Below are 17,350 nucleotides of genomic sequence, written 5' to 3'. Positions count from 1 at the left end.
AGGGACCTTTGGAGATCATCTAGTCGAGCTTCCCTGCTCAAAGCATGCTCATCAAGGGCAGGTTGCTCAGGGCATTATCCAGTGAAGCTTTTAATATCTCCAAGGACGGAGACTTCACAACCTCTCTGGGCAACCTGTTCCACTGTTTGACCATCTTCACCATAAAAATGGGGGGGTTTCCCTTAAGTTTAAATGGAATTTCTTGTATTTCAGTTTGGGCTCATTGACTCTTGTCCATTCACTAGACACCAAAGAGACTGTTCCAGTTCCATCTTCTTTACAGCCTCCAGTCAGATTTTTACAGACATTGATATTTGCTCCCTAAACCTTCTCTTCTTTAGGCTAAACAATCTCAGCTCCCTCAGCCTCTCCTCATGACGGATGTTCCTGTCCCTTAAGCGTCTCTGTGGTCCTTTGCTGGGCTCACTCCAGTATGTTCATGTCTTGTACGGGAAAGCTCAGAACTGGACACAGCATTCTAGTTGTGACCTCACTGGTGCTGAGTAGAGGGAAAAATCACCTCCTCTTGACCTGATAGCTACACTCTTCCCTAATGCAACCCTGGATGCTGTTGGCCACCTTAGCTTGACACCCACCAGATCCTTTTCCGACTCACTTGCTTTCCAGCCAGTCAGCCCCCAGCCTATACTGGTACATAGCATTACTCCTCCCCTTTCAGTGAACTTCTGAGATTTTTGTCTGCCCACTTCTCCAGCCTGTTGAAGTCCCCTTGAATGGCAGAAAAATTGTCCTGTCTATCAACCTCTCCTTTCAGTTTTGTATGATCTGCAAATTTGCTGAGGGCACACTGTGTTTCATTGTCCAGGTCACTAATTAAGATATTAAAACAATATCAGACCCAGTATTGAGCCCTGAGGCACGCTGCTGGCCAATGGTATCCAGCTGGACTTCATGCTGCTCATTACAACCCTTTGAGCCCAGCAGTTCAGCCAGTTTTCAGTCCACCTTCCTATCCACTTATCTAGTCCATACCAAACCACAAGTTTGTCACTGAGGACTGTGGGAAACAGTGTCAAAAGCCTTACAATAGAGGAAAGAACCAGGATTTGTGGTGATAGGGCAGTGTGGATAGAACAAGAAAATTTGGTGTATCTATACTTAGATTTAACAAAATCACTAGCAAAAAAAAGTTGGAGAACAGAGTAGTTTAGAAAATGGAGGAGAGAAAAAAAAAATTGTGCTGTTGTGTAACGCGCTAAGAGTGACGTTCACAACAAGAACTGTGGCTCAGCTGGCTGACAAAGAAGAACTGAGGATATCTGACACATTCAAACCAATTGGGGGTGCGAAGGAGGGAGAGGAAAAGATGCAGAAAACAAGGTCCAAATGAACAAGAATATACTATACATCCAGTTGTACCTAACGGGTTTGTTCCTATCATATTTTAAAAGTCGTATTTACATCATAATAAAATATTTTCCAAAAGTGTTGTAGGGCAACGTTTTAAACATACAGATTTACTGAAATTAAAGCCATTGGAAAAAGCTGTCTATGTTACTACCCAGATTCTACTCAGAAAAGGTATTTACCAACTGGATCTCTGCTTGGCTCAGTGTGGACCATTTAAGTAGGACAACAGTAAGGACCATATCATTACTTCATAATTTAGCTAAGGCTTGGTCAGGTAAGGCCTCTAGAAAATGAAAAAACAACCCCCACCCTCCAAAACCCCCCAAAATAAAACAAAACAAACCCCACATCCCAATGCTTAACATGGCATTTCTTTTGCATAAAATTTGTATAAAATAATTTTAAACAAACCCAGAGGCTGGCACATCAAAACCAATTAAGCATAGGGAATTTGGAACTTACATAGTAAAGATAAGTTATTGGCAAGTATACTGGCAGAATCACAGATTTGAAAAATTTCACTGTGCCTATTTTCTTCAAATTCACACAACAGAACTCAGTTTGCACTAGACCCACCATTTCACTACTACAAACTGCGAAAGGTCCTAGGTTTTTTCCCTCTTTCTGTAATTATTTCCAACTCTTTCAATTACATTCTTGTTTCATCACTCCCCAAAGAAGTACATCTCCGACAACACTACACTGTCTAAAAAATCACATACAAAATATTTTCCTATCATTAGCAAAAGCACATGAGGCGAGTTTATACAGGAGAGAACTGCAACCCAATGGAGAAGAGTTTTAACAGCTTCAATTCTCCTGTACTACTGCTTCATTTCAAAAAGTACTGTAGAAATCGCCCAGCAACTGCAAACCTCCTAAAAACTTAGGTTGCTCTTCTGACTTTTTGAAATATCTCTACCTTTTTCAGAACAGTAAAGAAAATGCAGTTAACTAATGCGTTATCTGTATATCAGGAACAAAACAGTGGGGCTCCACCTATAGCATTTAGACAAAAGGCTATCTCACAAGATTTAAGTTACTCCAGAAGACAACTCATTATTCTCTTATACATGTATTTCAGAAGAGTTCTTTCCTGAAACTGTTCTATTGTCAAAGTTTTCAGCATTATCCCCATTGTTATACAGCACAAGTCAGTGAAACCTGTAGATTGTAACAGAACATACCCAACTTTGTCCTTTCTGTAACATACAGATACAACCTAAAAGATCACCTACAGTGAAGACAGGAAAAAGCTGTAGCTAGCTACTGTACCCATGAATTTTCTAAACAACGTGACTGCTATTTTTTCTTAGATCACACTGTGGCTAAATGCTTCCAACAGTCCAAACTACAACCTTGCCAATCTCGTTTTTTTCTCTTCTTTTTAAAAAAAAAAACAAAACACAAACCCAAACCAAACTCAGATCTGTCTGAAAAGAAAACAACTTTTGGATGTTTTAACATAGTAGTTTTAAGCATAGTAAGGAATATATTAATCTCATTCATAGCTTGAGGTTGTAAACATACCAGTTGCTGTCTCCTGTATTCATCTGGTTACACAAAGGTTCAGCTGCACTTCTTAAGAAGCAGGGAAAACCTTACTTTAAAAGAGCAGCAACACTGCTTAGTCTTTGCAATCACCAGGGACAGGCTCTCTGTGATGTACAAAACCTGAGGTACAACATATGCAGGAGGACAGGAAGTCTAAAGGAGGTTGTCTAGACACCAGCAGGAATTCGAGATTCAACCCTGTAACTCAGCAACATGCAGATTCTTTCCTTCCACTTTTGTTACCCATGTCTCTCATTAGGCTTGTAACACACTTGTCCATTTCAGAAATATTTTCATTTTAAATTTAATTAAAACTGACTTGGAGTGATGTCCCAATAACTGGATAGTACTAAAGCATTTCTTACACAAGGCTGTGAGCCAATTCTATAAATCAGAGTATTTGGCCAATTTAAGCAGTTGTTTAACTCCCAGCATGTTCTCCAGCACATCTCAAACACAATCTCAGACTGCCCGAGATGGAATGAGAACTGATATCTCATGACTAAGTAATTGTCTTGCAGTGAGAGACAAGAGGTTCTACAGCATGAAACAGGAGCCCCATGAACTGTGCATATCTTCAGAGGCTTCGTCACTATCATTCAGTTTTTTAAGTTCACTATTTACTCCTAACATAGATCTATCAGTCTACTTGTCCATTTAAACAGACAAATTAAAGCAGCTTTTCCATTCCTAATACTGTGTCCCCTGAGAAGATATTTATTCACTGAAACAAAGTCCCCTTTGAATATTCTCTTTTGATAGGCTAAACGTGCCTTCAAACCTGAAATTATTTGCAGAGAAGTTTCAATAACTCATACCAATTTTTAAACACTTTTTAAAAAATACGGTCATTAGGGATGGCCGTCAAATTTACTTAATAAGAAATATTTTACATAAGCAGTGCTGCCTGTTATCCACAGGAATCTGTGCTGGGACTCATGCTGTTCAACATATTAATGAATGACCTGAAAATGGGAGTGAACAATGGAACAAAAATCTGCTGATGATATTAACTAATTGAGGGGAGCAAAAAGAAGGGCTGACTGAGAGAAACTGCAGAATGATTTGAGATGGACTGCTTGGACAATAAGAAGATGGAAAAAAAAAATATCTATAGACAGTGATACATACAGGGGAAAAAAAGTCATGACTTTCCAAATAAAAAGAAAAGAGCAAGTAATTGCCAATAAAGGCAAGATTTTGGGATTACAAGAAATAGTTCCTGAAAACAACTTGCTTTTTTGATGGCTACTAAACTTTGAGCTAAGAGAATGTTAGGAATTATTAGGCAGAACACAAAAAACTTTCTGAAGTCACCATATAAATCTAACGTGCACGTCTATCTTGAACTTTGTGTGCAGTCCATGTGCACTCTCTTACCCTAAAAAAAGATACAAAACTGAAACGCCTCCACAGAAGGTTGTCAAGAAGGCCAAGTGGCACCTGTACACAGCACGATCAAGTAATCCAAGGACTCTTCCTTTTGGAAGAGAGGTAACTGAATATTTAGCATGACGACAACAGAGATAATGACTGAAGTCCATAACGTCAGAAGTAGCCTCAAGAAGTTGCATAAAGAACAAGGTAGGGTTTATCTACTGAAGGCAGAAAATGCTATGTTCAAATCAAGCAAGGATGGTGGTACTGGACAGAGCTGAGGAAATCCTTCCCACCTGGGTTCTGTGGATGCAAGGAGTTTACACGTGTTTAGAGAGAGAGTGCATTGAGTTCATGGAATGGAAATCCCTTGAGGGTCACTAATACAGAGATAGCAATTCTGGCCCAGAAAGCCTGTGGAGAATTCTTGAGCTATACTTATCCAGTTTTAAAAGCACTGAACCATTTACCCTTTTTAGGTCCAGCTTAGCATCACCCTAAATTATTAATAAAGCCAGAAAATAGTTCATTATATTGGACTACATCCACTAACAACAACCTGTGTGCAGAAATATTCCCAGGTGAAATACTGACAAAAAAACCAGTTCGTCAAATGGCTACTTCGTGGATGTCTCAAAAGAAAAGGCGATTATCAACATTGGACAGCGTTTTAACTGTACGTCTCCTTTTTAATATATCTTCAAGTTGAACTACACATATATTTATTTAGCATCTGAGAGAAATACTCATTCCAAAAGCATATACATGTCTTCTCTTGTGTACAAAAAAGTGCTCATGGATACCCTTTCCTGTTTTTTGTTTTTCTAAAAGGTCTGCTTGGTAATGCAAATTGCACATATTTTTCAAAATCTGCGCTATACCAATGACAGTTTCATTTTTTTGTCTTTGTTGAAAGTCTTACTTTTAAATATGTTTTGCACACTTTCTTGATCTAGTAGATAATCTAACTCTTCAGGACAGTAGAGAAGAAAAATTATGAGTAAAAGCATCATTTAGGCAGGTTCTCAGAAATATGGATGTCTTACTCTTAGATACTTTCTGAAGGCTATACCTTCAGAAAGGCTATACCTTCACAACCTATATGCCTGTGAAGACACGGTCTCTTGTTCACACTTTTGGTTTTGCTGTGGATGGAAAGAAAGCAAATAGACCCCATTTTTTTCTTTATAAAATAAATTATTTTTTTTTTTTAGTTCTTATATATTTCTTGTAGACTACGTACAAATTTTAAGCAATCATTCCACCTTTCTGCAGGAAAAAATTAAAATTCTCCCACTGCATGTTGTTCATGTTGTGTAATAAACTCTGGGGTTTAAGACCTAGCTTAGCTACCATTAAAGTTTTCTAAAATCTTCCCTCAGGCCACAGCACCACCTAATCTGGGTCCTGGAATCCTCAGAGATCCAAGAGTTGGAACTTTACAGGACCTACTGATGTACCTCAGTTGCACAACATCAACAGAAAACAAGTTACATCTAAAAGACTATTAGAACGCTCACAGCAGCACTACAGTTGATGCTGGAGTACAGGAATATAGGGGGGTACGTGGGACAATTCTTATCTGGCACGTATCTCATCCATGCAGAACATATGGTCCCAATCGCTATATAAATTCATTAACGATCATCAGAAAAACCGGGACCTTGTTTCCCCTTAAACTTCCAGCTAGAGATGCTCTCCAGACTTATACATTGTTCGTTACAGATGCAGATAAAAGATAAGGTATATTTTGTGCACATCTAATGAGAAAGCCCCACAGGGAAGAAACAAAATCCTGCTTTCAGTGATCATTAAAGCTACCAAGACTTATATACTTCAGACAAATAAAAAAACAGACAAAAATTAGCATAAACACAAAACCAATACAAAAGCAACCATCACCTGTAAGAACTAAGAAAACTGCTGTCATGCAGAAAAGCTTAATGCAAAGAGGTTGCATGATATGAGAAGTCTATCCAGATGACAATTTTGGACATGCTTGAAATAAATGGAGGTGAACTCTGGTATGTCATGTAGACATAGCCTTTACGGACCTATGCAAATAACCTTGAAGAGAACATTAGAAGAAAAGATATAGCATTTTATGATTTTAACTTTGACTAAAATCAAACCAAGCCTGAATTCAAAGTTCATGTGTTCAAAGAAGGATTAAGACAGCTTAATAGAGTAACTGGCAGGACAGCTGTATACAAATAGTACACAAATGGATGAAAATTTTACAGTCCTGAATTTATGCCAGTCTTCCACTTCATAAATACAAATACAATAAGTAAAATATTCCCAGCAATTGTTCATATCCTCTACATCCTAACCTAATAAACTGCCTTTTCAGCTTTTAAATCAGGCTGCCCATGACAATGTATTCATCAACAAGGCTTGGTGAATCTGTTTTCTTCTCTAACAGTCTCTTGGTAAAGAACAAAAGCAGTTCTGCAAATGATAATTTGGAAAGGATCTTACTTTTATGGATCTGTACTCCTTGCGGGGGACAGGGGATGACAAAAAAAAAAAAGCCCAAACAAAAAACTACCTCCAAACCATTTAAAATAAACACAATACCACGTGTCATGGATTTCTTCTGAAATATATGCGCTAAATCAACAGAATAAACTGCGAAAAAGCTGAAGGAATGAAGATTCTAAAAAGCCTACTGCAAACTAGATTAAGCTACTGATTGGTTTGAGTGCTTACACACCCACGCAAAGGTTTTTTTTGTAGTCCCCTGAATACTTTAAGACTACAAATAAGCTTTAGGCACTAAAAAGCCTGCCCCAAAAGTAAAGGGTTTTCCTCATACATCTTTTTTGAAATTCTGTAAACGTGTCAGGTTTGCTCATGCTGAAGTAAGAAATACCACAATGATGAGAAGCTGTCTAGGAATACAACACAGTTCTTAAAGAACTGTTATGTATCATTCCTAGAATACTTCAATTTTCTTCTCATATGTGCAGCTCTAATTGTAGATCATTAACTGGAATTCCTACATCAGGAAAAACAGCCATTCCTAGTACTTTAGGTAAAGGTGTACTTCACATTTGATTTTGTGAAGTTCATGTGGCTGAAGCACAAGGCAGAGTGATGTTAGATGAGAAAAAAATTTGCATTAGAAGTGGAGTTTGTGGTTATACCAGTACTTTAAAATGTTTAAGACATCTCTTTATGGTGTATTCTGTTACTTATAACTTTGTCAAATATTAGGGACTTGTGCTGAATATCTGTGATGGAAATTCCAGACATAGTTGAATTTTTTTAAATATATTTTTTTCTGGAAGTCATTTACAGAATGTTCAAAACAATTACTTCAACAGGACCATGCTTTGCATATGTGGACTGCTATAGAAAAAGCATTGTATTTGTCTTTTCTTAGACACTAGAAAATAATTACAATAAATTATCTTACTGTTTCTATTATATCGCTTACAGAAGACATGGTTAAATACTTCTTAGATTAACTCTTTCTTTTAAAAAAAATCATTACTAGAAAGACATTACAGTGTCTGAATGGCCTTGTTTAAGAGGAATCTGGTTTTTGCAGTGTTCCTCAGGAATGCTAGCACAGTTCAGTAATGGGAAGGAATTGCCAGTTAAAAAGAGCCACGAGGGAAATAATGATATAGTATGGCTACATGAATAATACAAGGGAATACTGGAAAGACAAGCCAATCAACTGAACTGACTATTCAGTCTGTATCTCTTTCCAAAGTACTTACAAGAAACTGACACAAACCAACAACTCCAGTTTAGAGATACCAAGTTATGAGGTACCTGAAAAAAACCAGTCCAACCAAAATGAAAGCTATGGGTACAAGGTCTTAAATCATGTTGTACTCAAAGACCCTTCTGAAACCCAGTGCTCTTGTAAATTCTGAAGACATCAAAAGGATAGTAAACAAAGACATATTTGTAGTTTCAGATGTCAGTAATGCACAAAATTTCTACAAGTCAGAGATCAGAGATCCCAAACAGTGTATAGTTTAACAACCTCCACCAGAACTGATTTTTCTAAATATGAAGTGAACCATACCTTCTATATATAGTGTTCTTCAGGTGTACAACATGCTACATTAGTTGTCAGTCAAAATGAGCTACAGATAAATAATTGCTCACACTCACCTAAATATGGAATAGTAGGAACCATTTTTAAGCTTCTGATGTACTCCCGTGTCCTTTTATAATTATCTTCCTTAGACAGTAAATAGTCCAGCTTCTCAAAGGTGGTCTTGTCTTTGCGATTCAAAAGCTACATAAAAAAAATGAAGGAGATAATAATATTTTAAAAGATGAATCCAAACAAAGACAACAACAAATAAAATTTGTTGAATTGCCCACAGTAAAGGAAAGCATAGTCAAGATTAAATTCACCATCCCAAACCAGCACAATGTTTCAAAACATGCTGTTAAGGGGGGCAGGGGGGACCCAATTCAGCCTAAGTCTTAAGTTATGAACAAATTATTATTATCTCTAAACAGTTTATCAAGGATCCACATATCACTACGTCAGATATATACATATATATGAATAACCTCAGCAATATTAAATTTTGAGAGGAAAAATATATGCTATTATACAGTCACCAACATTCTCATAGTTTATCAGAATTGCCAAAAATCCTCTTGAATTTGAAAGTAGAAATAGCAATGGAAAATGCTCCAAATAAAGGCAAATTGTACCATTTCAACAGTGCCTTATTAAAAGTATGACAAAACGTTTTTGAAAAAAGTGTAAGGAAAGTAAATCACTATGATACTTAAATCTCTATTTTCTATTACTGGACTTACTGCAGAAGATCAGAAAAATATTTAGTAATGCAGAAGATCCTAAAGTGACAGAAGATTGAAAAGTAAACATAAAATGCACAACTGTAGTTATAAAAACATATTCCTGATTTCAGCTGTTTTTAGAAACACCAGCAATATTCTAAATATTATTTTAAAAGCCAATTGAGTCAGAATCAGTGGAGAATTATGGCACTGTACAGTGGCTTCTTGCAGTTGTACTTTCTGACAACAGACAGCTGTTCCATAGCACATTTCTTAATACACCTCTTCCTCTGTAAAATTCCAACACTTGTACTACAGAGCTCATAAGCCTAGCTGCTGTGTTTCCAGAGAACCATGAGTATGCCCATTTTTAGAAAAAAAAAACCCAAAAGCAACACTGCAATTGACATGCATGAGTTAACTGCTTCATTCAGTCTTGCTCAGAACAGGATGGGCTTGACAGAAGTCATCAGTAAAACAGCATTGTAAATGGGAGCCCTGAGGCCCTTTGCAATTCTGGAACAGTGTGCAACCACATCTTAGTTAAATAACAGCTGTTACTAAAAAGTAACATAAAAGGAACAAGAGTGAAAAGATTTCAGAGTAATTTTGTTGTTTTCTTTCTAAACAGCACTGAGAACTCCTTGAGGCCCTGACTCTGCACTGTATTGTATTTTTGAACTACTGTGCCTACAAAGAGCCTTACACCTCTTTAGGTCTAAGTCAAATTATTCACACACTTAAGTTTCACATGTGAGCCATTTTTCCCTATTTAAGTTCCAACTTCATCAAGCTGTTCAAACCAGCAGGCACTTACATTTTTATTAGATTATAGCCTAATTCTGAGCAATCAAACCATAAAAAAGTAACAGGCATTTTAAAGACATAATAAACTTAAGTAGAAGATTTAAAGTATATCCATCTTTATTTATCAGTTCTTAAGTTAATGTGATCCATGTTGGGTGGAATACTAAATTAATGACAATTACCTAATCCTTTGTATATTTACAGATTACATACAGCTGGACTATATTGTAATTGTGTATTCCACTTTATAGAAACAGCAAAACTTACAGTAAATTTAAATGAGAAAGTCTGCCCTCAAGAGACCAAATTTCTGCAAATGGAATTATCAATGCTTGTAATTTCTGAAATAAATGAAAACTGAAATGCATTGTACAATAATCACAGAATTAATGCTTCTATATTTGTAACAGATCTTTTTTCTTCCTTTCCTTTTAAGCAAGGTATTAATGACACACACACAATGATTTGGATAATGGGATACTGATACACACTCTATATGACGGTCTTCTAAGATTACTTATCGACTAAAGTCCTCTTGAGCATATAATCTGCGGCTTCTAGATTTCCTAGTCATGAAAACAGGAAACTTACAGGAAAAAAGATTGTTCAAAAACATGCAGCCATTTAAACTCTACTTTCACAAAACATGTAACAGATCACTACTTTTGCTATGATGGTACCACAAAAATGAGAATATAAAGAATCTTCTTCCAAAGTATGCAATTCGACAATTCAGAAGGGTTCAGAAAGGCTCAGAATTCAAACAAGACAGAAAACACAATCGTTGACGAATAACTTACAGCCCAGGTTTTGGTCAGTCTGAAGATAGGTGCACTTTGCAGTGCTGATACCACGGACATAAGAGAATGAAGGTTATTCAGTTCTAGAAGCTTCTGAAAAAAGGGAATAACAACTTTTAGCACATCAAAAAGGGAAGCAGGATTAATTAATCTCAAAGTTGCATTAATGAAATACAATTTTTTCATTAATAAAATACAAAGTTTTCATCAATGACTGTAGACAACACTGTTATCCAATGCTGTCAATGTGCAAAATTCTTAAGACTACTTTAGAAGTTGCAAATTTTCCAAATATACCCCTCAAAAGAATAGACATTTCTGTTGTGAGAGTGAGATTTTTTTAAAAATTGAATTTGTTATTTTCCAAGGCTATTCCTTCAGGAACAGAAAATATGAAAAAATTATTTGATGCATTGTTCTTGAAAATGAGTATAATTTTGGAGATTAAAAATTTAATCAAGCCAAAAACTACAACCAAAGATGCTGATGACCCTTTCAGAATTAATACAACTTTTTATTTTGTGATCTGTTTTACACGACAAATTTTCCTCACTTCAACATACTTTAAATTCACTCTGTGTTGACAATTACTCAAAACACATTGATCTCAAAAGAGATAATACTTTGGAATAAAGCTGTCTTAGATTATAAAGTTTCCTATAGTTCCAGAAAGATATAAAAATGGGAACTGTGTCATGTAGCTTCTTCGTAAGTCTTAAAAGGAGGCTGGAATGATCAATTTACTCATTGCTCAGGAGCATTTGAGGAAGATCTGGATGTTATTGAGGGAAAAGAAGGAAAGGGAAAAAAAATTAAAGAGAAAGAGGGGGCAGTGTTTTCCTTTTCCTGGGAGTGGGGGGGAACACGACACCAAAACCAAACCTCTTACTTCTAAGAACAATCTAGCACCTCCAAGTTGACCACTCTCCTAGTACTTGGACTATGCATTTGTGCCAGGAACTTACTCAGATACATTCTCTTCTGCCTCAGCACAAAACTACTAAGTAAACTGATTGGAAATACTCACAACACCAAAAAAATTTATTTTGTATTACATGGAAAATATTATTCTAATTATCTATGCACACATGCAATTTCATATGTACAAGATTAGCACTCAGGCTTTCGATCCAAGTGCTATGTTCTTACTAATATTAGTGTCACAGAGGGTCATACAAAACAGAATGACCACAGGTCTTGAAGCAGAAAATTATTTTTTAAAATAAATATATATTTTTTTAAAGTTACAAATTACTTGTAAAATGCAGTGGTCAGCACCTACATGTTACAAGTAGGAATACATGTCTTACAATAGCTCTTTTAGAAGCAAGAGATAAGAGGTAAGTTTGAATGGGGGGAGACACAAAAACAGAACAGCTTACAATCATGTTCAGTGTTGACAACATGTATCTGGCCACCAGCAAGACAAACCACTTTTTACCTAACAAGTTTAAGGTACAAGACAAGTCACACTGAACTGGGTAGTTTTATTTAACCAAGTAGAAACAATAGATGTCATGCCTTTATCTTATTCATGTGGTACAACATAGCAGATATGCTAAAAAAGAACGTTACCCTCTAATCCAACAATGGTTCATAGGAGTAGTGCAGAAACAAACAGAAAGGAAGTAAGATTTTGAATGATAGCACAAGAAATTTGCACTTACTTTAGCTATTTTCACAAAATGGCTCAATATTTCTGCCCTTATTTTTAAGGTCTGTGCTGTTAATATTTCTCGTACAACCCAAAAACTGACCTATAAAGTAAACAGATATAACTGAATTTATTTACAAAAAAAGGACTTTGTTATTTGTAAAGTTCATTATGCTCCAGGGAGAAAACAGGGTAAGGAAAGAAAGAGCTCTGATCCCATGAATTCTCACCGGTATAGCTGCAATTACCCAAAAGTATTACCACTGGATATAAGAAGTAGGTAGAGAAGTGAGGTGACACTAAGATAACTGAATGAGCAGGTGAAACACAGAAAAAGAAGGAAAAGAATTGCTAATGTTGTAACATGACACATCAGCAAAAATTATTAGGAACCAATGGTCTAGAGGAACAACATGAAAATGTGGGCAAAGCAATTGAAAACAGGAACTGCCATTTTAAAATCTTAATTCTCATTTAGAAAAATACTCTGGAGTTTTAATTCATAGGAGTAGTTCTATTTCACTTTACACTCAAAGACAACTGTCAAACAGTACCTGTTCCATCACAGCAATCAAATCATTTACCTGGTTAAACCTCCTAGTAAAGGCAACAATATTTGGAGCAAGGATATGTTTTTCTTTCTTATTCCATCCACAGCTGGCTAGTTCCTAGGAAACACATTTAAAAATAGCCTTAAAAAAATTGGTAATGTTTAAAAACATTTAAAAGTGTAAAAACTGATACATGACAGAAGCATCTATCAGGTAACTACTAAAACCAATTCAAGGCACCAAGTCAATGACAACTAGTCTAACCAAACACTTCTGTGTTTTCCTGATGTACATAAACTATGTGATTGGTATATTTTCTCCTCATACTAGAAAAAATAGACATCATTATTAATACTCAGATACAGAGAGACTAAGCAATCAGCTGCAACTTGTATCTCTGAAGTTTCATTCTGCATTGATTATTTCAGTCCAGCATTGCCTTGAATGAGTACTCAGCAGACACAGGAGTAAAGACTTTGCTAGTACATAATCTTATCTGGTTCAAAACTGAAGCTAAAGCTAAACGTATCAGTAAGCAATACTGGAAGTAGTGAAAGAGTACAAAATTCAGCTGTGCAACTAGCAGTGGTAACCTAGCTATTATTCCTGAATGTCATCCTCATTATTACAGTTAGTAAAACTTCCATGAATACACCACAGTTTAGCATATTTAATCTCTAATTATTTTTTTGTAATTACAATGTGAGATCTAAAGCATTTGAAGAACACAATTTTGGAACTGTAATATTATTGTTCACAGTAGTTACAAACTAATTTCAAAAAAACCTGAAATCTCCATACATGATACTCTAGACTGAGAGAATCTATCAGTGAAAAAGGCTGGAGAGTAACAGTCTTAAATCTGAAGGTCTTCTGGTGGACATATGGTCAGGGTTAGAATTCTTTTGTTTTATTTTGGGCCTTGATATTTGTTTTTTTGGCTGTTTTTTAAGCCATGAGAGTTTAGACAGACTTGACTGAAGTGTGGCATGTCCTTAAGAATACAGATTAGTACTTTGGTGCTAATAAAGCAAAAAGTTGCCAGTAGGCTGCATAGTTCAGTCACAGCATGTGAAATAGATTTTTGAATGCTTTTTCATTATAGCAACTACTTCAAAGTCAACCCAGTTCAAAATAAGAAGAAAAATCACAAATGCTGTAGTATAGCTGTAACCACAACCAATCAATTTCAGTGCATAATCAAATCCCAGTGCTCTATGGCAAAAAATAATCTTTCACCTAAACTGCAAAATAAATAGTAGAAATTCCTGTGGGAAGTAGAAAGTAAACAGAAGAGCTAAAAAGCAGATTAATTATTTTCTCCTTAAATAAACTGTGTTAAATTATGTATCAAAAGACATTTGAAATTGGAACTACAAATTTGATTTAGCCAGAAAGAAAGCGTCCATTTTCCAATAGTTATTTCAGGCAGTTCTAAATATATTTAGACAGCTTGGCTCTTCGTAACTACAGATTCAAGTTACCACATATCTATACAGTCTTTATATTCAGATCTGACAAGTAGATACATACATACTGGAAATGAGTTCTCCATAACACCAGTTCTAAATCACTCTTCTGTTTTTAGAACCACAGATTTCTGTTTCAATCAAAATGTTCAACTTTCCAAATGTACACTATTAACTTTAGATGTCTTCGCATGAAAAGGCAGAGTCAGCCAATGAGAATTATGCCTCTGAAAAGCACTTTGTACATTCCGATAAATGGAACACACTCTTGAGATGCGGAGGTCTGCATGTTCCTGTGTGAGCACCAGGAAAAGCATTTCCAGTTCCAAACATATTTTGTTTCCGAATCTTCCAGCATTTAAGCCTTCTGCAGATAAAAATGCCAATTCACATCTGTCAAGACACAGATTCTCTACATGATCAGTGCATGTCTGGTCTTAAGAGTCTGGAAATTATATGTTTATGTGGAAAAATCTCGGTCACTCTACTAGGGACAGCAAAATTTACATTTGTCAGAAAAGTGGAAGGGGTCAGTAACCTAAGGATATTAAGCAGATGCCAGAGGGCCAGTGAGCAACAATGGAAAATCCCATGCGTGGTAAAATCATTTGACTAGGTTTAAAATTTGGACTGAATAGGAAGGTTGATAAGAGTAAGTGATCGAACATGCCCCTGCTGACTTTTTTTAATACTGCTAAAATGTACTGTGTTCTAGAATTACACTTCATCGTTTTGTATGGAAGGATGCAAGCAATTTCCTCAATGCACACAGTCACAAGGAACTTTCCAATCAAGCGTGCAAGAAAACCCAGAAATTTGTGGAGACTGCAATTTCCACGACTTTGAAAATAAATAAAGTTACATAGAAACCTAGAATGTAAGCATAGTTATTTCTTCTGGAGAGCATAGAATTGTTAATCAGACATCCTCTTACTGAACTCTTGCAAAGTAACATGCAGATGTGTTTTTTAGTAATAGCTCAGACAAAAAGCAGAAAAAAGCTTCAGCAAGTGCCAGCTTTAAAGGATATTTGTGTGTTTGAGATAAGACTTGGCAGCCAGAACTCTAAAGACTTAAGTCTTTCCATCCACACATAAGCTCATGTTAAAAACTAAAACCTGAAGGAAAAACAATATAATGCTCTTCCTGCAAACACAAAATTCAACAGGTAACTCACTACAGTCAGTTAAAGTACTTAGTAAAGTTAAAATGAGTTACCAGCCTAATGGTTGCTGGCTAAGGAAACCTTCTCTGTGCACAGTTCTGCCCTGGAACTTACCTATGCAACATCTAGCAAACCATTTCAACCCCTCCATGCTTTTTCCACACCCCCTTTCTAGCACAGGAAACTGGATGTATTCACTCTTGCTCACCCACCAGCGTATTTACCATCACTTCCTGCATACAAAAGCTGATTCTGCAGAGCAGTTGTGACCACCTTGCACAAGCAAGCATGAAAGGAAAAGTAGAGACCATAACTCTGCCTTCATCATGCCCAATGACGTAACAAAACAAGGACATGACGAAACACAGGTTTCAACCAGAATATTGGCCTTTCCTTCTTCCCTGCAACACAGGGACACCAACGGAAGACTGACGAGGTAGAGTGTCGGTGCAAAATGGCAGACAACCATCTGGCCATGAACAATGCAAGAGCCAGCAGTCATCTATGTGAAACCCTGCAGGCCTCAAAGGGGTAGTTTATCAAAGGGTATCCAAGCTTACGGACACAGAAGAACAAATATACCAACTTAACTTAAAAGGCTACCAGGCCACAAAGAAATGCAGACAATTACCAACTATACATTAATATTTGATCCCACCAGAAAATTTTAACCTTCTTAGTCTAATAACTTACCTAATAAGAAGCAGGTAGATGACAAACACACAGACTAGATCTTGCTTTAAAACCTAGTCCTACAGTTGGCAAAATTTCAGGATAGTTGTTTATTTTTGGCAAAAAATTAAATTGGTAATTCCAGTAAGATGAAAGCCAGAAAATACAATTAAAAACTAAAAGTTTGTGGCACCTGCTACTTATACACAGATCTGTATTCTAGCAGAAACTCAAAATATGACATAAGGGGGTTTCTTCTGATCATTTCTCACTAAGTTACATCTATCTGCTGATCAGAGTAGCACTTTAGGAAATTTCATTTCCGAAAGGCGAAATGAAGCAATGACAAAGGAAGAGAAGAACAGCTAATCACCATTTTATTTTGCTATAAAATGCTATGGCACAGATATTTCATAGCAATTAAAGCAAATGCAAAATTCACTTTAAATACGAACATCTATAGTGTTGTACTTTATTTTGTATTCATTCGTCTCCTCAGAGTATCACACTACCTCTGCTTTTGGTGAAACCTTCATTTTGTTCTAACAGATGTTTTTCTTAACAAAATTTTCTCATTAAAAAGTATCTATGTATCTGTTTGTAAATACTGATATTTTTGTGTTAACAGATTTTTCTATGGGTACTGCTGGTTTCTTATTGCATTGTTCACTTGTCATTCCCCCCCTGCCCAGTAGAGACTCACTGACTGTCTGGAGAGCACACATAATTTCAGAAGCATGAAAGTGTTTTCAGCTACAAAACTGTCTTGGTGTTCTTGAAAAAAAAAATTACTTTATCTGACAGGAAGGCCAGACACCAGATAGATGAATTTTTATTTTCCTTACTATACTTTCTCAAAATAGAAAGCTGCTAATCTCTCTAAACCACTGTAATATACAACGAGTTGTTTTGTTAGTGACCAAGTTAGATGGATTGAGCTTCTACTAAGAACCTTCTAAACTGGACTGCCCTTTCTGATGTTGTCAAAAACTCAGTTTTGCTAATATTATAGGGGCTTTTTTGCCCTTTATGTATTCATCATATTCCATATAGGCACAAGAAGACAATAAATCATAATGGATCTAAGGACGTGTTCTTATATTAAAGAACGTGAAGCTGGAAACATGCAATTCTTGTACCTTTTGCAG

At 36.1% G+C, this 17,350-nt stretch overlaps 1 protein-coding gene across 6 annotated transcripts in view; it reads right to left on the bottom strand.

Moving 5' to 3' along the window:
• The window catches only part of RALGPS1 (Ral GEF with PH domain and SH3 binding motif 1), a 154,694-nt gene that overhangs the window by 108,635 nt on the left and 28,709 nt on the right, over window positions 1-17,350 (bottom strand). For all 6 annotated transcript variants that reach the window (XR_007510064.1, XR_007510065.1, XM_049833315.1 and 3 more), the window contains exons 7-10: window positions 12,930-13,013; window positions 12,359-12,448; window positions 10,692-10,784; window positions 8,437-8,563 (exon numbers count right to left, since the gene is read on the bottom strand). Coding sequence is in view for 4 of the 6 variants with exons in the window: in XM_049833315.1 (XP_049689272.1) it covers window positions 8,437-8,563; window positions 10,692-10,784; window positions 12,359-12,448; window positions 12,930-13,013 (394 nt within the window). In the remaining 2 variants the exon portion in view is untranslated. The remainder of the gene's footprint in view (window positions 1-8,436; window positions 8,564-10,691; window positions 10,785-12,358; window positions 12,449-12,929; window positions 13,014-17,350) is intronic.

This window comes from Accipiter gentilis, chromosome 29, assembly GCF_929443795.1.
Source record: "Accipiter gentilis chromosome 29, bAccGen1.1, whole genome shotgun sequence".
Classification (NCBI taxonomy): Eukaryota; Metazoa; Chordata; class Aves; order Accipitriformes; family Accipitridae; genus Astur; species Astur gentilis.
Note: the sequence above shows the minus strand (reverse complement) of the source record. Positions and strands in the feature narration are given on the sequence as shown.